This window comes from Clarias gariepinus, chromosome 12 (genome assembly GCF_024256425.1).
Source record: "Clarias gariepinus isolate MV-2021 ecotype Netherlands chromosome 12, CGAR_prim_01v2, whole genome shotgun sequence".
Lineage (NCBI taxonomy): Eukaryota > Metazoa > Chordata > Actinopteri > Siluriformes > Clariidae > Clarias > Clarias gariepinus.
In genome coordinates this window covers 4,467,959-4,490,778 of record NC_071111.1, presented here as the reverse complement: position 1 = coordinate 4,490,778, position 22,820 = coordinate 4,467,959, and the positions used below count along the sequence as shown (strand labels likewise).

At 40.2% G+C, this 22,820-nt stretch overlaps 1 protein-coding gene across 2 annotated transcripts in view; it reads left to right on the top strand.

The window, feature by feature from the left end:
* Positions 1 to 6,443: 6,443 nt before the first annotated feature.
* Positions 6,444 to 22,820, top strand: part of ppfia2 (PTPRF interacting protein alpha 2) — a 72,484-nt gene continuing 56,107 nt past the window's right edge. For both annotated transcript variants that reach the window (XM_053508319.1, XM_053508318.1), the window contains exon 1: positions 6,444 to 6,589. In XM_053508319.1, coding sequence (XP_053364294.1) covers positions 6,509 to 6,589 — 81 coding nt within the window. In that variant the 5' untranslated portion in view covers positions 6,444 to 6,508. The remainder of the gene's footprint in view (positions 6,590 to 22,820) is intronic.

The window sequence follows — 22,820 nt, the reverse complement described above, 5'->3', positions numbered from 1 at the left end:
CCTTCATTTTCACCCCTTTTCTCCAGACCGAACTTTTCATCAATGATTCAACGGTTTAGCGGAGGTGTTTATTTTTTTCTGGAAGTGGGATCTGTTTTAATATGTTACATTAGAAGCTCAATTATGGGTTATATATGTGTTTGTTAGAACAGTGTTTCATGTGGGGAGCCTCTGGAACTTTGGTGGGGGAGGGAGGGGAGGGGGTTTACTTTGATCTACTTATTGACAAATAATTAATTTTGACTGTAAGAGAACATAATTCTGCAATAATAAAATACAGACAAGGATTCTATACATACTCATATTCATCATCTCTTATTCCAGGGTTAAGGGGGTTGAATACTTATGCAAGGCAGTGAATAGATGGAATGATAAGTGGCTGGAGATAGAACTAGAAAAAAAATAATAAAGCATTGCGAGAGAAAGAGAAAGATGGATGGAAGAATGGATGTGTGTGTGTTCACTCTTGTTGCTGTGACACAGCTGTCCTTCGTGATTGGCTGCAGGCCATGACTGTCCTTCAACCTGATTGGCTGGTCTGATTCAGAAGCGTAATCCAGACACGGCGTGATGTACGTCACTGCAGAGTTACACCTCTAGGAAATCATGGCACAGTGTTTAAGATCACGGAACACAAACCCACAAACCACCCATCCACCCCCCCAAAATCCTGAGAGGTGGGGTCGTGTCCACCACGAAGCTTTAACGTTACAAAGCGCTAACACTGGAGACTCCTTCCGTAAACATTACATAAACACACTTCTCCTTATAGATTTTATTATTTTATTAATATAAAGTGTTTGAGAAAATTACTCAACACCTTCTGACCAATCAGAGCTATGTGTGGTGTAACTGCTGTGCAAATCAGCGTAACACAGAGAATAATGCTTCACCGCCGTAAAATTGGGAATAATGCTGCAGAATCAGAGGGTAATGTGGAAATTATTGCAGTCTGCGTCTCATCGCGATGAGGAAGTAATAGTATGAGCTCATAAACTGCAGCAGTGATAACCTGATTTCGGTAAAAGAGATAAAGAAATATGTTCGACTTTTCAACTGCATCACACTCGGGACTGAGCATGGAGATGATGTTCTGCTGTAGGGGGAGAGGGACCAGATGGGGCCTTCAGAAATGACCTGACACACACACACACTCACACGCACACACAGATTGCAGATCTGAACCATTACACAGTTATGTTATGAAATGAAGGGTAAAACTAGACTATGCAGTGTGTATCTGATTAACAAGCGCCCAGTGACTGATCTCACACACACACACACACACACACACACACTTATCATCTCAATCACACACCTTTTTCTTACAGAAATCACCACAACCATCCTGCCCTACACCCCCACCCCAACCGACACCCTTACCATCGGACATTCGAGCGGTCTCTGGCATCGCCATGGCAACCAGAGGAAACAGTTGAACTTGAGGAGCAGCATGTTATTTTTAGTCGCTTTAGCTTGATATTTCTCTCGTCTCGCAGCAGGTGCTAAATCATTCTTACTGCCGAGTGTTCTGCCACATTTTGGAAAAGTGTTCTGCGATTCCTTCATCATTAACACCACTTCTGTCCATTCTCTCTATCTGTCTATCAAATGTCTGGGCATTTTTATCTCTCCGTTGAATCTGTCCGCATCCCTGTTACTAGTCCATCATTTGCTCTCACGTATCTGAGTCAGTAACATCTGCCTGTTTATTTCTGTGCATACCTCTGTGTCCATCATGTCCGTCTATCATTTTTGTCTACTCAGATTTTACCATGCTTTACTGTCTGCCTACATCTGTCCATTAGTGTCCAATATGTCTGACCCACTCAGCTATCCACTCACTCCAATCATTCTTTTATTTACATTAATCTTTTGTCCATACATTTATAATGATGTATGTGAGTCCATGAGGAGACTGAGTCTCTGAGTTCTCAGAGTTATGTTTTTCCATAAGGAGACAGAATTTTTCTTTTAATTAGTCTACTAAGAAATAGTTTTGATTTTTCCATAAGGAGACAGGTTTTAAATTTCCTTTCGCCATAAGGAGACAGAGATTTTTTTTTTTGTCCAAATGGAGAAAGAGTTTTGGTTTGTCCATAAGGAGACAGTTTTGTTTTCTTTTGTCCAAAAGGGAACAGACCTTTGTTTTGTTTGCTACATAAGAAGAGTCAGTTTTGATTTGTCCATAAGGAGACAGAGATTTGGTTCGTCCATAAGGGCGAAAACAGGTCCACTAGAAAACAGGTTTGTTTTGGCCATAATGAGAAGGATTTTCATACTTTTTTTTTTTTCTATAAGGAGACAAAGTTTTGTTTTGTCCATAAGGAGACAGTGTTTTGTTTAGTCCATGAGGAGACAGTGTTTTGTTTAGTCCAAAAGGAGACAGAGGTTTGTTTAGTCCATAAGGAGACAATGTTTTGTTTAGTCCATAAGGAGACAGAGGTTTGTTTAGTCCATAAGGAGACAGAGGTTTGTTTAGTCCAAAAGGAGACAGAGGTTTGTTTAGTCCATAAGGAGACAATGTTTTATTTAGTCTATAAGGAGACAGAGGTTTGTTTAGTCCATAAGGAGACAATGTTTTATTTAGTCTATAAGGAGACAGAGGTTTGTTTAGTCCATAAGGAGACAGAGGTTTGTTTAGTCCATAAGGAGACAGTGTTTTGTTTAGTCCATAAGGAGACAATGTTTTATTTAGTCTATAAGGAGACAGAGGTTTGTTTAGTCCATAAGGAGACAATGTTTTATTTAGTCTATAAGGAGACAGAGATTTGTTTAGTCCATAAGGAGACGGTGTTTTGTTTAGTTCATAAGGAGACGATGTTTTGTTTAGTTCATAAGGAGACGATGTTTTGTTTAGTCTATAAGGAGACAGAGGTTTGTTTAGTCCTTAAGGAGACGGTGTTTTGTTTAGTTCATAAGGAGACGATGTTTTGTTTAGTTCATAAGGAGACGATGTTTTGTTTAGTCTATAAGGAGACAGAGGTTTGTTTAGTCCATAAGGAGACGATGTTTTGTTTAGTCTATAAGGAGACGATGTTTTGTTTAGTCTATAGGGAGACAGAGGTTTGTTTAGTCCATAAGGAGACAGAGGTTTGTTTAGTCCATAAGGAGACAGAGGTTTGTTTAGTCCATAAGGAGACAGAGTTTTTGACTGAATACTTTCTGTTAAATCGACTTTAGGCGACTCTCTCAGGACAGATCTGATTATCGAGTGTCTGTGTGCAGAGAAAACCCATTGTGATGAGGACTGACCCGAGACCAGCATGACCTTCACTGGAAATAGATGTGAGAGACAGGACGTCTCAGTGCTGAATGATCTGTTGAGACTGAGTTGAATGTAAGGAACAGGGCGTGGTCAGATTCCTACACACACTGTTACACATCAGTGGATCAGTGACACTACTTCATCTCTGTCTCCTGTAGTCATTAGCGCACTGTTTCATGAGTGTGGACCAAAAGACCTTGATATTTAAAGGCACTTAACATGATATACAGTAGCACATTCAGTGTGTGTGTGTGTGTGTGTGTGTGTGTGTGTGTAAGAGAGAGAGAGAATAATAAGTAAAAGTGTGGTATATTGGAGAGCATATTATCCATGGAGACGGGGTATGATTTAACATTAGAGTATGTTCTTTATTTCTCTTATTGGTTGTTATAATTAAACACACAGCAGGCAGTAATGATTCGTTAAGGATCACTAATTACGCCTGGTTTGTTTTAGTTCGTGTTCTGACATTAGACTTGTTCAAACACAAGGATTCAATTTAGTTTAGTGTCTGGTGATAGTACTGTATTTGTTCACCGTACACACACACACACACACACACACACTTGAAAGTGTTGATTCGTTTTTTAGAACACAGGGATGTGTATGGTATAGGTGTAAGTTATTACAACATATAAATAACATTCATAACAACTGTATTTACAAATCTATTTAGAAAAGTTAAATAACACCCAGATACCTTGAAATAGACAAAATAAATCAAATAAACTGTACACTTATAAATAATATTTAAAAAATTAATTTCTGCTAAGGATCTGTAAAGCTGTTTTTTTATTATTAATTTTATTTAATAGCAATTATATCTTACTAAGCGCTAAATATTTATGCACGCAGCCTGTTCAGGGTTTACTAAACTATTGTTCATCTCTGCAGAATCACCATCGTGTGGTTAAACACTCTCTGTACTGATTTATGCCTAAAGTATAGACTTATATCCACAGTATAGAATGTGTTAATATGCATCAAGTGCACAGTTATTAATGTATGATTCTGATCTAGCTCCTCCTACAACCCTAAACCTTGACCAGTGAAATATTCTACAACAGTGAATAAGCACACTTTATTAACAAACGGTTGTATCTCCACCCTCTCATGGTCATGTCAGGTAGGTGGAGCCAGATCAGGTCAGACTTTGCCTCCTGAAGTTTTAGTCTGAGTCTGTGCTGATAGGCGGAGTTGAATCACACCAGACTCCACCTCCTGAAGTTTTAATTTGAGTTAGTGCAGGTACTGTAGGTGAAGCAGGAGCACATCAGACTCCACCTCCTGGTGTTTTAGTCTGAGTCTGTTCAGGTGGGCGGAGCCAAATCAGGTCAGACTCTGCCTCATGAAGTTTTAGTCTGAATCTTATGAAGGTAAAACAGTAGCCAAACCCGAGAGCTTGCAAATTCGAATGTGAGAACTTGTAAAATGAATATTTGTATTTGTAAGTTGAAATTTATACTCACAGCTCTGATGTGAAAAGCTGCATCTATCGATTTGCACACCTGTGTTTTGAATTCGAAGTTGCAGATTAACAGGCACAATTGTGTACTACACATTTATCTTTGCGCTTTACTTCAGTTTCGCTGTACAACCACAAGTCGGCGCTCACAACCTCTCAGATCTGGCAGTACAACCTCAAATCCCGGCGCTCTAACTTTTGCTACTCATTTTGCGATATTCCTGTAGCAAAACTGACTTGTGCACTTGTAAACGCAGGGGCGGGGCTGGGGTGAGAATGAAGTCATTTTATTGGTCAATGCCTCACCAATGAACATTTAATTGGTTGGAGCCAGCCAATGAAGTGGGACGTTTTGTGCGCGATGACGTCACAGACTACACAGAGCAGCTCGCGCCGTTTCGGTGGTGGTGGGTCGTCTATGCCAACCAATTAAACGACATTGCTGCGCTTTTACTGGTATATAAAATCCAGTAAAACTAATGATAATTAATAAAAAAAATTTCCAAGCGTTTAAAAACAAAATAGCTGATACATATGCATACAAATGTTTGCATTGTGGCTGGCGTTGTTCATTAGAGAGGCATTGACCAATAAAATGACTTCATTTCCACCCCAGCCCCGCCCCCGCGTTTACAAGTTCACAAGTCAGTTTTGCTACAGGAATATCGCAAAATGAGTAGCAAAAGTCAGAGCGCCGGGATTTGAGGTTGTACTGCCAGATCTGAGAGGTTGTGAGCGCCGACTTGTGGTTGTACAGCGAAACTGAAGTAAAGCGCAAAGATAAATGTGTAGTACACAATTGTGCCTGTTAATCTGCAACTTCGAATTCAAAACACAGGTATGCAAATCGATAGATGCAGCTTTTCACATTAGAGCTGTGAGTACAAATTTCAACTTACAAATACAAATAATAATTTACAAGTTCTCACATTCGAATTTGCAAGCTCTCGGGTTTTGCTACTGTTTTACCTTCATAGAATCTGTGCAGGTAGGCGGAGCTGGATCAGATTAGACTCCACCTTCTGAAGTTTTAGTCTGAGTCTGTGGATCACATCAGACTCCCCCTCCTGGTCTTTTAGGTAACGTCCATCTTTGTAGGTGGAGCTGGATCAGGTCAGACTCCACCCCTTGGACTTTATTTTTTGCAGCAAGTCATAATTCCTGGCAAGTGTTTTGTTCCTGTGTAGTGTCCATGTCATATCTTATTAGAATATTCAAAGTTTTTAGTTGAAGTTAATTGTTTTGTTTTTTTTGGTAAAAACTGACATGGTATTATTATTATTATTATTATTATTATTATTTTTATTTACCACAGAAAGAAAGATCTAGAACAATTTGGAGTTGGAGAACCCACGCTGTAGAACTGTGGTGACGGTGTAGAGAGGGAGGAGGGAGCAGCACTCTGACCAATCACGGCGCGAGGGGGCGTGGTTTTCTGGGGACGAATTAAAATAAATTAATAAATAAATAAAGATCAAAAGAAAGTGTAACAGATCGAAGCGCTGCCGCGCTGCCGTGCCGGAGCGCGTGCCGGAGCGCGGTGTGAGCAGATGCGCGGTGATGGTCGCGGGCGCGCGCTGCTCGTGCACGGCTCCATCCTCGTTCACAGCGGGCAGGTGATGAGAGAGACACGGCGGCGGCTGGAGACGCGCGTCTCTCTCCTTCTGTGTGTGTGTGTGTGTGTGTGTGAGTGCTTACCGCTCCCGCAGGCTCTCTCTCTCTCTCTCCCTCTCTCTCTCTCCCCCTGAGCCCGGTGTGACTCTCCGGGACGCGCGATGATTTTCGCGGACATGAGCGCGGGGACGAGCTCCCCGAAGATGCACCCGCCCAACGGCACGCGCTTTTATACCTATCAGGTAAGCACGGCTACATAGAGGCGTTGTAACAATCCAAAGCGCTGCGCACTGACATCAAAGAGACAACGCGCTTTTATCTGTTTATTTATTTATTTTGTTCGTGGTGTTCGTGATGAACTTCCTCCTGTGATAATCCTGCTCGTGCACATCACTCCATCTCTCTCTCTCTCTCTCTCTCTCTCTCTCTTTTTCACACACACACACACACACACACACACACAGTACTGAGTCAGATCTCCCCTGGACTCAAAGGCATTACCAGTGTGTGTGTGAGTGTGTGTGAGAGAGAGAGATTTGGACTCGTTTAGTCTTTATATAATCTACACACAGCAGATAAACAATGCAGCACTTCTCACAAACAAATGGTGTTAAAAAAAGTTGTCGGGTTGCCAGATTCTGACATTTCCCTCTCCAATAAAGCTTCCTTTTAAAGCTTTTTAATGGATTGTTTTACGGTTCAGTATGAAACAATATCTATTACGGCTGCCAGGGTTAAATACAAAATATTGAGCCATGTATAAGTTGTTGTTGCTTTAGGTTGTCTGTATTAATAGGGTAAAGAATTAAGGGTTGCCAGATTGGAAGGTTACCCTTCATTGCTGTTTACTAGTTAGAGGGTTTATCCTCCATTAGAAAGAACTTATTTATTTATTTTTAATTGCCTAGATTTTGGTTCTGTGTACAAGTTTTTGTCCTAATAGACGATGCGGCCAAAAGAGTCAGATAGTTTATTATTTCCTCGGACCTACTTTTGGTTTAATTACAGCGTGGAATGGTTTCGATAAGCTTATGTAATGTCACAACGTTTCTTTCTGTTCAGATTCAGATTAATTTCTCTCCAAGATCTTGTATTAATAATGTGAGAGTCGTAACACTGTGTAAAGCCTTCTCCAGCACATCCCAAAGATCCTCACTGGGGTTAAGGTCTGGACTTAATGTGTAAAAAACAACCTGAAGCACTTTTTCACACTCACATTTCTGCAATACTGTATGTCTGTACTTTTAGGGAAGAAGGAACCCTCCATAGATGTGATCCTCTGGTGATTCAGTACATTCAGGTGGTCAGCTGACTTCATTTTATTGCCCCATAATGTTACTGAGTCTAGACCTGATCAACCCCAGATCATAACACTGTCTCCAGAGGCTTGTACAGTGGACTATGCATGATGGGAGCATCGCTTCATGTCCTTCCCTTCTCACCCTGACACGCCCATCACTCTGGAAAAGGCTCAGTCTGGACTCATCAGGTCACATGACCTTTTTCCTTGAGTTACTATCAAGTGGTTTTCTTATGGCCACACAGATGTTTAATCCCAATCCTGTGAGTTATCATCACATTGTGTGTATGTGTGTGTGTGTGTGTGTGTGTGGAAATGCTCTTACTTTCACTATTAAACGTAACTGTGAGTTCTACTGTTGTTTGATTTAAGTGATCTCCTATCACGCTCATTAAGGATCTTTTTCTGATCACATCAAAGCTGATGGGTCACCACATGTGTTTTAGTTCTTAGCCTAATTTCAGTTGTTTTAGCAATCTCCTTTTGGTGTTTTCTTTGCTCAATTATGGAAAATAATTTGATACTTCTGAAACAGAGTAACATCTTTGCACCGATAACAGGATATGTCTTCTGAAATGGTTGTGTAAGAAATGAGAAGCTCCTCAGTGCATCACAGTTTGGGTTAAATAACTTGTTGCAGCTGAACCTTATTAATGGAAGGATCTTAACTATTCGCTTAATTACAACCAGATGTTGACTCTTATTTCGTTATTAACAAATCTTTAGTTGTTTGTAAAAATCTTATTTGATATCTTCTAACAAAGATCATCTTATAGCTTATTATAGATTATATCTCCTTTTCTGTTATCTTGTCTTGTTTATTTAGCACAAAAATAAACAAAAATAGTGTGAAACGGTTATTCAGGTCTGTGTTAGACGATGTTGTAGTTGTTGTGGTTTGGGATTTTGTGTATTGCAAAACTACTAGTTGCCAGATTGATTTTTTTTTCTAGAATGTTGTACTAAAAAATGTGTTTATTATCATTATTCATGTAGCGCTGAGGTCTGTATATTTACACCTGGAGGTTGTTCAGGGTTCAGAAATCACTTGTTCAGCTCAGTGAAAAATAACACACATCATCAGGTCTAATATCTTCTGTAGTAATTTATGACTAAACACCGCGCCGTGTATTGTACAGTTTTCTGTTTGTGTGAGGGGAGGGGTCATAGGCCTTATATGCAAAGTAATAATTGATTATTCATCTCTGGAGATTGTTTAAATTACAGATGTACATAATTCAGTGGGTGTGTCCTGTATAAGGTTAGGGTGTGTCTAATTTGCATATTCATAAAACCAGGACTTGCACCATCTGACACAAATTTCAGAAACATATTTTTTTATATGACTAATGCCTTCAATCAATGGTAGAAAAATATTTTTAAAATATATCATAAATTATAACTGACATTATACTTTCATGCTCTATTTTGCTATGGGAGGGGGGGGGGCTTAGTGTGTTAGGGTTCTTAGGTACTGATCGGAAGGTCAGTCTTTAATGTTAATATTAATATTCGTTTTAATGATGGTGATGCGTGCATGGTGTAATCTAAAATAACAAAGAAAGCTCTTTGATAATTTATTAAGCTACACATGCGTGCGCACACACACACACACACACATACACATGCTCATCCCAGTCTATTGATTATTTTTTTTCCCTCATTGTAAAATTGCCTTGCATGGGAACAAAGCTGTCTCTGGGTCGGATATCGATCCACACTCCACCGACAGCGTGGTTTTATCCCTGACAGCTAATAAAGCTCAGGACGAGTTACAGCTGTCGCCCCGGACGTGAACACACAGAGCAACACGATGACATCATCATCCTCATTCCAACAACTTTCCAGTTTTGTGCTAATTGCTTCGACATCATTTCCATTAACCGTATGCAGCTTGTTCGCTCACATGACTGCAGGTGCTAAACACACACACACACACACACACACACATGGTCTATGCTTTTTTCTTTTTTTTTTTTTTTTTAATAATAGTCTGCAGATATGATCTGCATCATGAAGATTCAGGTGTTAGAAAGGCTGAACTATCCCACACTCCAGCTCTGTACGCTAGTCATGTTCTGTTCTGTTTGCATGTATGTTAGCAGTCAGCTAGGTTTGCTGTTACAATTTTAGCGGCGCACCCTTACACTACTTCCTGTTGCTGGATGAAAATGGATTATATCAATATCAATGCGAGCTAGCAGTCGGGGCTTTAAACATGGCACAAAACGATTCACAAATCTTTTAATCCGATGTTAATTAGAATTCTAATTTGATAAAAATGTTTTAAGAATCGATACATCACACAACAAAACATTGTGATAATCACCTAAAGCTGGATTTTCGAGAAGTTAAAACCTGATGGCGTAAGAATTCTCTAAACGACTCCAAACGACTCCTCCGAGCGACTCGCCGATGTACTGCGTTCGAGCTTCACGCTGCTGCGCCCAACAGAATTATGGGATTGATCAACAGTAAGAGTGATGTCCACAAAACCAAAGCTTCATTTCATCACTACCTTTTCATCTTCATCTTGTCACCCCCCTCACACACACGCACACACACTCATCTCATTACTTCACAAGAGAATAATGCGCTATTGTCTCGGCCTGTCACGCTCGCGTCGGTGTTTTTAGCAAGAGTGTGTGGTGTGGTTATGCAACGCCAATCATTCTGAAGAGAGACGCATGGAAAAAGCCCTGTCTCTGTCTCTCTTTCACACACACACACACACACACACACACAGGGGTGGAAAATTGATTAAAGCAATTAGGTAACGCTGAAATCAGATCAGGCTTGTTGGCCATTAAAGGGTGTGTTCTGATTGGATTAATGTTTTAGAAACGTAGTTTCTTTCACGGAGGCGTTTAACCTCACTGTCGTGTTCCACAACCTCTTATGTACACATGATATGAGTGTTAAGCTAGCATGAACTCTAGATGAAGGAGGCGTGGCCTCTGTATGCGTCAGGTCAGTGAAAAAGGCGTGGCCTTGGTGTGTGTCAGTCTCTGTGAAGGAGGCGTGGCCTCTAAAGGTGTCAGTCTCTGTAAAGGAGGCGTGGCCTTAGTGTGTTTCATTCTCTGTGAAGGAGGCGTGGCTTTTGTGTGTGTCAGTCTCAGTGAAGGAGGCGTGGCCTTAGTGTGTTTCAGTCTCTGTGAAGGAGGCGTGGCCTTAGTGTGTGTCAGTCTCAGTGAAGGAGGCGTGGCCTTTGTGTGTGTCAGTCTCTGTGAAGGAGGCATGGCCTTTGTGTGTGTCAGTCTCAGTAAATGGAGGCGTGGCCTTTGTGTGTGTCAGTCTCAGTAAATGGAGGCGTGGCCTTAGTGTGTTTCAGTCTCTGTGGAGGAGGCGTGGCCTTAGTGTGTGTCAGTCTCAGTGAAGGAGGCGTGGCCTTTGTGTGTGTCAGTCTCTGTGAAGGAGGCGTGGCCTCTGAAGGTGTCAGTTTCTTTAAAGGAGGCGTGGCCTTAGTGTGTTTCAGTCTCTGTGAAGGAGGCGTGGCTTTTGTGTGTGTCAGTCTCAGTGGAGGAGGCGTGGCTTTTGTGTGTGTCAGTCTCAGTGAAGGAGGCATGGCCTTTGTGTGTGTCAGTCTCAGTAAATGGAGGCGTGGCCTTTGTGTGTGTCAGTCTCAGTAAATGGAGGCGTGGCCTTTGAGTGTGTCAGTCTCAGTGAAGGAGACATGGCCTTTGTGTGTGTCAGTCTCAGTGAAGGAGGCGTGGCCTTTGTGTGTGTCAGTCTCAGTGAAGGAGGCGTGGCCTCTAAAGGTGTCAGTCTCTGTAAAGGAGGCGTGGCCTTTGTGTGCGTTAGTCTTAGTGAAGGAGGCGTGGCCTTGGTGTGTGTCAGTCTCTGTGAAGGAGGCGTGGCCTTTGTGTGTGTCAGTCTCAGTGAAGTCTTGGTGTGTGTCAGTCTCAGTGATTTTTGACAGTAGTTAAACTTCAGGTTCAGCATGTCAAGTCTGTGTTCAGTCTGTGTTCATTGTGCGGTGAGTGTGTGTTGAGTGTGTGTTGAGTGTGTTTGCCCGGTTCTCTGTGTGTTTCATCAGCGAGGATGTGTGTAAATCTCCAAAGGGGCAGATGGCCGACAGTTTTGACCCACTTTGATGGATTTCACACTGATTAAAGCAAAGAGAGAGCGAGTCGAGCCATTCCCTCAGTGTGTGTGTGTGTGAAGGTTTTATAAAGTGTGTATGCTTCTATCGCTCTGGTTATCTGGTATTACTTTTCTGTCTATGTACGTGTTGTCTGGGCGGCTCAGCCTGCAGGAAAACATTCGCCATTTACCAACACACACACACACACACACACACACACACACACCTCACATACAGCTGAATAATCCTGTGACAATCATCTGTGTTAATATGGTTTATTCTTTACATTTGACTTCCACTGTCACTTTGCCCATCTGGTCAGGTTGATGAGTTTGTTTTCCTTTTTGGTTTTACAATGTGGGGTTTGAAGATCCCAGGTTCAAACCCCACAACCACTAAGCAAGGCCCTTAACCCTCAACTGCTCCGATGTATAATAAGATAAAAATGTAAGTCGCTCTGGATAAGAGCGTCTGCCGAATGCCTGAATGTTAATGTAATGTCCTGGGTAAACTGATTTAATTCAACACGCTTTTCAAAATACAGCCGCCTGGTGTGTGTGTGTGCCATAGGACACAAGTCATAGGAAGCATGTTTACCCCGGAGACACGGAGTCAATGCTAAATAAATGAGGAGCAGATTAGGGGTGTGGTTTAGCACAAACTTGTCTGAGGACAAGTAAGATAGAAAAGAGCAGATGTGGCAACCCTGAACCTAGTTATAATTAAGATAATTATATGTACAGTAAACACTACGTAAGGTATTTAAAGTATAAAGATATATAGGATGTACTAATCTGAAATGCTCTGATACAAACATCTGAAACAGTGAAATATCTTCTAAACATCATACAAATAAACCACTAGTGTACTTAGACTCTAGAATGCATGTATGCTCTGAAATCGGAGAAAACCAAAGCAGCCGGAGAAACCCACCAGGCACGGGGAGAATATACAACTCCATGCACACAGACCCAAGGTGGGAATCGAACTCGTACCCTGGAGGAACAACTCACTTCATATTAAATTTAATTAAAGAAATAGGAGCAAATGTTATACTGATAAAGGCCGAATAGTCCATAAAGATACAATTTAAAAACTGGTTGTTTGTGTAATAACCTCAGCAGCGACCTCATTTCCTCTCTCGTCTGTTCCAACCACTCAGCATCAGAAGTAAACTAAGCCTGATCATCTGTCATCATCTGCACCTGTTTCTCACTGGTTCATGCCCTAAGTTAGATGTTTTTTATGGTTAAATGATTCATCGATTACTGTGTGGCTCAACAAACAAAAAAGAAACATTCCTCTGACACTGCTTAGCTATGGGGACTAGACTGAAACCGAGAGACAAATTCCTTCAGGAAGCCCGGAGAATTGTTCCTCAAGAGTGCATTAAAAATACAAGTCTGGCTCTTTGGGAGCAAAATATGAAGAAATGGGCGGAGCTTAGAACAAGTATTCCAAAAAATACATGAACCAAAAAAAAAGGAGAAAAGAATTTACATTCAAAGGACACCCAAAACACGACATACTAAACCAACAGTTCACCCAAGGACAAAACAGTCACACACAGGCCAACAACAATAAAAACAAATCGAGAATAATGAGCTCACTGGTGGTGTTTACTAGAAAACAAAATTCATCCTTCTATTCTTCTAAATATAGAGGTCAATAAGCTGATCATACAGGTGATCCTGGGCTTTAATAAATCAATAGCATGCCCTTTTATTTCAGAAACTGTTTGTCTTCAGGGAATCTCACACACAGCAGTGATTAAAATTTAATAAATCTGACCAAAAGAATCCACAGATTTCAATCCTTCAGCTGTCCACTGCTAGTGAGAAAAGTCTCACATCAAACACAACGTTCTAACTACAGAAACTCAATAGTAATATCACGATAACTCCGCAGGGACGCTGAAATAATTTGACGTCCCTGGTGAAGGTGTAGTGACTTGCTGATCAAGTAAAAGGATAATCCCATTAACCGTACACCAAATTCTGAAATTCTGCTTCCATGGTGCTGTCACTCATTTACTTGCAGGAGCCACGCAGCAACAACCAATCTGCTTGGCTAAATTTCAGTTCGCAATCCCAGCCCCTGCTGACACAGGTACAGACGTTGGAAACAGTTCGTAGGAACAGAAAAAATTGTAAGTAATACAATAATTAAAAGACAAGATAAGAATGTTTTGAAAATATCGCAGAAAGGGCTGGTGGGGGTCGACACTGATTACACTGATTACTGCAAGAATGCTAATTAAACATTGTAACGTTTAACCGTGCATGATGCTTAAAGCAAACACTAGCAAGGTCACCAGAAGACACAATGTGAGTCATTCCAAGCTAACTCATGTATTGCACCACATTTAAGTACATTTACTTATTTTCATGTGGTCTGGATACATGGATGAGTATTAAAATCATGTTTAAATGCTACAGTACACTGTTATGTTTAAGATCATTTAAGATTTGTAAAAATATGTCTGGAATACTGAACCAAGAACACAAATGCTTTATGCTCAAAAACATCCTGATTCTGTTGTGCTTGTAAGAAAGTAGAATGGCACTATTTGCATCCTATAGACTAGGCATTTTAGTTTACGTTCAGTAAACAGCAGAGTGAGTTTAAGAATAAACCCTGCACATGACCATGAACTGCCTTGTACAAAGTGACTTGAGGCGTGGCCTCTGTCTAGGGGGAAATTAAATCCAACTCTGTCCCTCTCTGGGTGCGGTGTCTGGAAAATGTCGTGGTTAATGGAAGTGCCTGAGGATGAACACTCAGCCGAGAGACAGCATGAGTCAATAACGCTGTAAAACTCTGTTGCTTTACTGCCCTCGAAGCATCAGTGAAGAAGCCTGGCCTCTGTGCTTGTCCTTTATGTCCTAATGAAGAGGGTGTGGTCTCTATGCTTGTCCTCTATGTCCTAGTGACAGAGGCATAGTCTCTGTGCTTTCCTTTTATACCGTAGTGACAGAGATGTGGTCTCTGTGCTTGTAGTTTGTGTCTTTGTGAAGGGGTTGTGGTATACGTTCTTGTCCTTTATGTCCTAATGAAGGGGGTTCGGCTTCTGTGCTTGTAATTTATGGCCAAGTCAAAAAGGTGTGGCCTCTGTGCTTCTCCTTTATCTCCTAGAGAAGAAGGTGCAGCCTCTGCGTTTGTCCTTTATGTTCAAGTGATGGAGACGTGGCCTCTATACTTGTCCTTTATGTTCTTATTAAGCGGCTGTGGCCTCTATGCTTGTCCCTCATGTCCTAGTGAGGAAAACGGGGCTTTCGTGCTTTTCTTTAAGTCCTAGCTCCACTCTTCTGGGAAGACTTTCCACTAGATTTGTAGCTGTGGGTATTGTTGATGAGAGTGAAGCATGCTGTGTGAGAGTGTGAGTGGAATTAATGTTAATGACAACAAACATCTCTTCAAAATTTCAATAAAAATCCAAAACAAAGATTAACAAGTTATTCGCTGGATGTCAGTGGATTATGACGTGATCAACTGTGTGTTTGTGTGTGTGCGTGTTTGTAGGATTAAGGAGGAACTGTCTTTGGCTTTGCTAAAGGGCACAGGGGACCCACGGCATTGGTGTGCTTCAGCTGAAAGCAATTACTGTGGAGAGAGATTGGATTAGCAGTCTTTCTCCGGGTCACTCTCTGTGACTCTCCTCTCCTTCTTTTATTTTTCACCAAAACTGAAATAATCAACAGCACCCAACAGTGGAAAATGATAGCAATTCATGTCTAATCACTGGGAGAGTGTTGTGCTTGGAGATTCCATTCAGGAAAGGAAATTGTTCCACAGAATTGAAAGCCTTAGTTAAATAGTTTAAAGAAAAATTTAGTATAACGATCTTATTGTACCTTTAAAACTTCACAGCCTTTATACGACAGTGTAATGAGGTTGGTGATCGTTACACACCTTCATTCAGGAGTTATGTCATAGGGCATGACCAAGTAAAGCCCAAAAGAGTTAAAGCATGGGGAAGATGCTAACAGGTGACGGTAATTACAGCAAAGAAAGTGGAGCGGAAACAAACGTTAAACCAAGTTAAAGGAGCTAGAAGTTAATCAACCTAGGAAAACATAACTAACAATAACTTCGAAACAAGAGATAAAGCACTAGCACACATACATGACCTATGGAATTTAATGAAGCTAGAAACATTTCAAGAAATAGGGGACCTAGAAATACTATCACAAGAATAAGAACTTGGGGACATAGGAACAGACCCACAAAGATAGGAACTGGGAACCATAAAAATACTACCACAAAGACAGGAACTTGAGAACCTAGGGATACGCCAACAAACACAGAAATCAAGGAACCTATGAACTATAGCACAACATCCAGACCCGGGGATCCCAGGGACACTACCAAGAAGGCAGAAACCTAGGACTATAACAAGAAGACAAGAACTCGGGAAAACTAGGAACTCTACCAAAAAGGCAAGAAATGGGGAACCTAGAAACACTACCATAATAACAAGAACCAGTGAACCCAGGAACACTAGCAAGAAGATAAGGACTAAGGAACCTAGTAACACTACCACAAAGACTGGAACTGGGGAATCTAGGAACACTACAACAAAGAAAGAAACTGGTGCCCTAGAAACACTACCACAATGTCAAGAACTGCAGAACCTAAAAACACTACCAAGAAGACAAGAACTGGGGAACCAAGAATCCAGGACTTGGCAGCGTAGGAACAGGACTACAAAGACTGGACATGGCTATTGTAGAAATACTACTACAAAGACAGGAGGGAAACTAGGGACACTCCCACAAAGATAGTAACAAAGGAACCTATGAACACTAGTACAACTGTAAAAACCGGGTACCCCAGGAACACTACCAAGAAGGCAGAAACCTACGAACACTACCAAGAAGACAAGAACTGGAGAAACCTGGAACACTACCAATAAGACAAGAACTGGGGAACCTATGAACACTACCAAGAAGGCAAGAACCAGGGTACCGTACTTAATGACAAGCATTGGCAAACCTAGAAACACTACTACATACAGTAACTACGGGACATAAGAACAGTATTACAAGAACAGAAACCAAGGAAACTATGCATTTTAGTATAAAGACAAGTACTAAGGAACCTACAACCATTACCAAGAAGACAAGAACTGGGGAAAATAGGAACTCTACCAAGAAGGCAAGAAATGGGGAACTTAGAAACACTACCATAATGACAAGAACCAGGGAATCCAGGAAACCTAGCAAGAAGATAAGAACTAAGGAACCTAGTAACACTACCACAAAGACTGGAACTGGGGAATCTAGGAACGCTACTACAAAGAAAGAAATTGGGAACCTAGAAACACTACCACAATGACAAGATTTGCAGAACCTAAAAACACTACCAAGAAGACAAGAACTGGGGAATGTGGGAACATTACCAAGAAGACAAGAATTCAAGAAGCAGGGGACACTACCAAGAAGACAAGAATTGGGGAACCTAGGAAGACTACCACAATGACAAGAACTGGTGAACCTAGGAACACTACCAACAAGACAAGAACTGGGGAACATAGGAACACTACCACAACACCAAGAACCGGTGAACCTTGGAACACTACCAAGAATCCAGGACTTGGCAGTGTAGGAACAGGACTACAAAGACTGGACATGGCTATTGTAGAAATACTACCACAAAGACAGGAGGGAACCTAGGGACACTCCCACAATAACAGTAACTAAGGAACCTATGAACACTAGTACAACTGTAAAAACCAGGTACCCCCAGGAACACTACCAAGAAGGCAGAAACCTATAAACACTACCAAGAAGACAAGAACTCGAGAAACCTGGAACACTACCAAGAAGACAAGAACTGGGGAACCTATGAACACTACCAAGAAGGCAAGAACCAAGGTACCGTACTTAATGACAAGCATTGGCAAACCTAGAAACACTACTATAAACAGTAACTCCGGGACATAGGAACAGTATTACAAGAACAGAAACCAAGGAAACTATGCATTTTAGTATAAAGACAAGTACTAAGGAACCTAGGAACACTAGCAGAAAGACAAAAATTGGGGAACTTATGAACACTAGCACAAACACTGGAAGTGGGGGACCTATAAACACTTTCTCATTTGGAAAGTATAACAGGAAAACTACAGAAAGGCAAGGAACTAGTAAAGCCAGAGTATTTAAGAACACAATAGCTCGGTGAGCTAGGGATGATGCAGGAATAGAAACAGGAAGTAGACCTGAGAAATACAGGAAGTAATTGAGTATGTGGTCCTTTATGACACTGTGCTTAACATCAAGAGATCAAACACTGAACTCTTTACATCAGACAGATCACTGGCCTTTGATCTACGTTCAAACAGATGCCTCACATTAGCTTTTCTTTGACGTTTGTGTATGTGGTGCCATGTGTTACCACCACTAACATTAGCTGACACTACACAGCTTTCAAGGTAAAGGTTGTGGAGTTATCTCTTGCCAAATAAATACTGAATTATAGTGTTTAATGAAGAATGTTAGTGTTTGATGGTGAATACTGGTGTTGCTCTGAGAATGGGACAATTTAATAGAGAATGTGCGTATTGTGAGTGGCTTGTTGGTGAAAGGTGTTTTGTAAAGAATGCTAGCATTTATTGGGGATGTTTGTTAGCGATTGTTGTGTTTAAGGGAGTATGATTTTGGATAGGTTGCTGTATCAAGTTAAACACTAGTGTTTACTTGATAATGTTGGTGTTCTTGTGTATTTTTATCGAATAGTGTTGGAGAATTTTACTTTTTGGAGAATGTTGTTTATGTTCAACACTTGGTTTGGTATTTTGTGAAAAGGCTTGCCAGGGAATCCGGGAATTTATAGAGAATCTAAGTAGAATTTAAGTTGACTGATATTAATTGATAAGTAATTGGTGTTTGATACAGACTACTCTTGCTTATTGAATACTATTTTTGTTTAACAATGTTAGTGTTTGTTAGACAATAATAGTGTTTGTTGTTGGTATTTGTGAACGTGTCCTGTTTATGGAGCTTGTTGTTGTTTAATGTTATTTACTGAAAAATCTGTGATCTATTTGCCAGTTTGAATCCATAGCTGCATTTACTAGGGACGGTAATAATAAGGGACTGGGCAATATGTAGGTGGTGATTCAATTTGTATTGAGATTCTGTAGGTATCAGGATTTTATAAATATCCCGATTCAATATTATATTTTTTAGATTTTGTTAAAATTTTAAACAAACAAATAATTCAAGAAATTAACTTCTACCACATTGTATTCTGTGCTGCCTTTCAAAGCGTTAATAGTTTAGAGTGCACCTGCAGGATCGTAGAGGAACTGCAACCAAAAAAATTATATATATATATATATATATATATACTGTATATTTTGGAGTCAGTGTGGCAAAGCATGAATCACCACACAAAAGAACCATGATTTATAGCTAAATTATAATTTTTTTAAATACCCGTCTCTAATATTTACTTTCGGTGTGTACAGGATGATTCACTTAAAAGAGGCCCTGAATATTCTTTAATAACTCTCACTAGGATGAAGCAATCTGAACAAAACAATAAACAATGTGCTCTTCAGTATGTGGGCATTGCATGTAATGAAATCAATTGCACATACGTCAAGTTATGTAGCGTACTTTTTCGGACAGATTGCTTCATCACTAACAAGAGTTATAACAGAATATCCGGGGCCTCTTTTAAATAAATCACCCTGTATTATAATAAGGATAAATACTTTAAAAAGTGGTGTGTGTGTGTGTGTGTGCTTATTTATTAAAATAGGATTTTGGGTGTTTGATTTATGGGATTGTGCGTTATAGCTGTGTTTTGTCTCTCTCTGTAAACAGTAAGATAATTTATTCAGCTGATAAACACTGAAGGTTCAGCAGTATTGACCTGAGCGGAAAGGCAATAAATGTGCTCCCGCAGTGAGTGAGGAAATTCCCTCCTCCGTGAGGATGTTCAATACTGACATCAAAGAGGAATCACAAGGAGGGAAAAACCCTTTGATAGACTCATCAGGCAAGTGTTCAGTACAGCACAGCTGTGGTAATGGATTCCATTTCAGGTTTAGCTCTGATCCTAGATGTCCCAGTGCTATCCTGTCGAGTCCGGAACATCCTCAAACATCACGCTGCTGCTGCACTAAGAACAGGTTTAATCTCTTCTTTTTCTTTCTGTTATTGGTTTTGTGATAATACCCCTATCCAACGTTCCGCGAAGTTCTGTAAGGACCGCAAGCTTCTGCGAGGACCGCCAAAAAATTATGAATGTTTAATTTTTTCGCGCGGAAAGATGGAAACGTACTCACAGCGCCAAACACTCGCGGGGAATCATGATAAACTGTACTTACAGCCACCGCGCGAAACTGCATAGGTGAAATAGGGGTATAAATTGCTGCTGCTTAAACACCTAAAACAGGATATTAATAAACCTTGAATAAATGCGAATGATTTTTAGTTTTTAGATTTTCACTTAACTCATGATTGGATGCAGACTTCTGAAGTCTGTAAACACCAACATCACAAAACACCCTGCATTCTCCTAAACACTACTGAACACCAGCATTCACTATTAAATATCAACTTTCTTCATCACACATCAGTATTAAACACCAACATTTAATATAAAACACCAGCAATTCCCTTTAAACACGGATGTTCTTATTATCACATTATGGTGATTATTGGTATTAAAAAGTTTTTTTTTTATCATAAGTATTGGTGTTTAATAAAGAATGTTGAGTGGTGGTCTTATAATAATAATAATAGAGTTTAATAAATAATGCTGATGGTTGGTGGAGCATGGTTGTATTTGTTGGTGGTTGGTGCATTTAATCACTGGTGTTTATGAGAAGGTGTTAGAAGGAGAAAGTTCGATTATGTTGGTATTTGTTGGAGGAAGTTTGTGTTTGATAAAGCAAGCTAGTGTTTGACTTCAGTGGTTGATGAAGGGAGTAAGTGTTTGAAGTTGAGACTTACGTTCGACATTATTTGACAAGTCAATTAGTGTTTGATGGTGTTTGATGGAGGAAGGTGTGGTTTGATGGGTCAGTGTGTTTTATGTTAAATAATAAAATAATGCTTGTCCTGTTGTGTTGAGTATCTTCAGCTGTTTTTGTGTAATTGTCAGTAATTGATGTGAGTCTCTTGGCTGAGTCTGAATTAGAGATGATCGGTTGGTGTAATTTCGTTTTCTCTCAAACACTCATCAGTCGGCTTCTGTCTCTGTTCAGCTTAAAGCTTTCATTTAGTGTGTTTTTTTGGCTAATGCTAACTCAGGAGAACCTGGTAAATAAAATGAGCGTTAATCAATTAAAAGTCATGTCTTATGCCAGTATTAAATTCAGACTGATTGGATCAATCATGATTCCTGGGTTCATTAAATCTGTACATCATACAGTATATTTATTCTTTATTTCCTTTTTGGTCTAGTTTTAGAGGTGATACAGTATGAAAATGATTTCGTGTTGAATTCACTTGACTCCCTGTAAGCATGTTCTCCTGAGCTTTGGGAGAATCCGGTGCTGAAGGGTGATTGTGAATATTCCAGAGAGTGTAATTAAACTGGAGCGGAGTGCCGGCTGTGGAGGAGGTTTAATTGTTTAAGTAGAACCTGAACACTCTGTGAAATGATGCAGCACTTTTTCTCCGGCTTTTATTAAATGTTTTTTTTTTTCCTGAAGGATTTTCCTCCATGCTTCACTCTCTCATGCTTGCTGATTATCTAGTAGGACAAAGGGGACATGACTCCTGAGTGTCCCATCCTAATTTATATTAATGTTAATGTATTTCTCATCAGGCACACTCCAAGGCTCAGGGAAAGTGTTTAATGCTCTGGATTGACAAAATGCAAAATTTGTCTGGAACTTATCTTTTAAAGAACTGTCTAATTATCTTTTACTTTATTCTGCAGACAGACAGAGGGACAGACAGACAGAGGGACAGACAGACAGAGAGACCTACAGTGAAAACATTATAAATATAATAAAAGACAGACTCTTAATCATGGAAAACAAGTGTATGATCATTCATTATATATGGATAATTCATTATTTATCATTATTTATCTATAGACAATCTGTCTGTCTGTCTGTCTCTGTCTCCACCTGTCTTTCTATCTAAACATCTAAGGTCTGTCTCACTCTGACATTTTTCACACACTGTACATTTCCTACTACATTTTTAATTATTCAGCCTTTCGTATCTTTATGAGTGTGTATGATCCAGTCCACACTAACACACTCATTTACACCTGTGTGACAGATGGCAGTTTCCTTTCTCACACACTTTACTTCCTGGTGTATAATGATGGAGTCTCACCTTCACCCCGTGACTCCTCGCTCTCCTGATGTTAACGATCATGTTCGTGTTAAAGGTTAATGACACACTCGAGATCTCCAGCCTCAGACTCCAGCAGCAGCTTCTGTTCTCAGTGCTGCAGATCGTCAAGGCTTCACTGCTAAGCCTAGCTTTAACTGCAGTGCATTGTGGGTAATAAACACTGTGCCATGAGAATACCTTAAAATTCTCCTGATCTTTATGTCTGATGATCATCTCAGGGCTAGTTTTGTTGTTTTATAAGGAACTGATGCAATGTAATAACCTGCTTGTTAATCACCTTATCTCTGCTAAACATCATAGCGACCCTGTGTGTGTAAGGATTAAAGACGTGATGATTTGATGTTTAATTGAGAATGGTTTTTTTTTTATTAAAGTTTTAGTGTTTGATGGCAAATGTGTGTTTTTTTGTTTTTAATGAGGTTTGAAAGGCCGAATGTGTGTGTTTGTTGGTGTTTGATGGTGAACCTGGTGTTTATTGGTGTTTGATGACATTTGATGGTGAAGGTGGGTGTTTTTTTGTGTTTAATGGTGTTTGGTGGCAGGTGTGAGTGTTTGTTAGCATTTGGTGGTTGATGTTGAATGTTGGTGTTTGATGGTGAATAATGGTGGTTTTTGGTGTTTGATGGAGAATGTTAGTGTTTGTTGATGGTCATGGTGTATGATAGTAAGTGTTGGTGTTTGAAGGTGAATGCTGGTGTTTGTTGGTGTTTGATGGTGTTTGTTAATTGTCATGCTGTATGATAGTAAATGTTGGTGTTTTA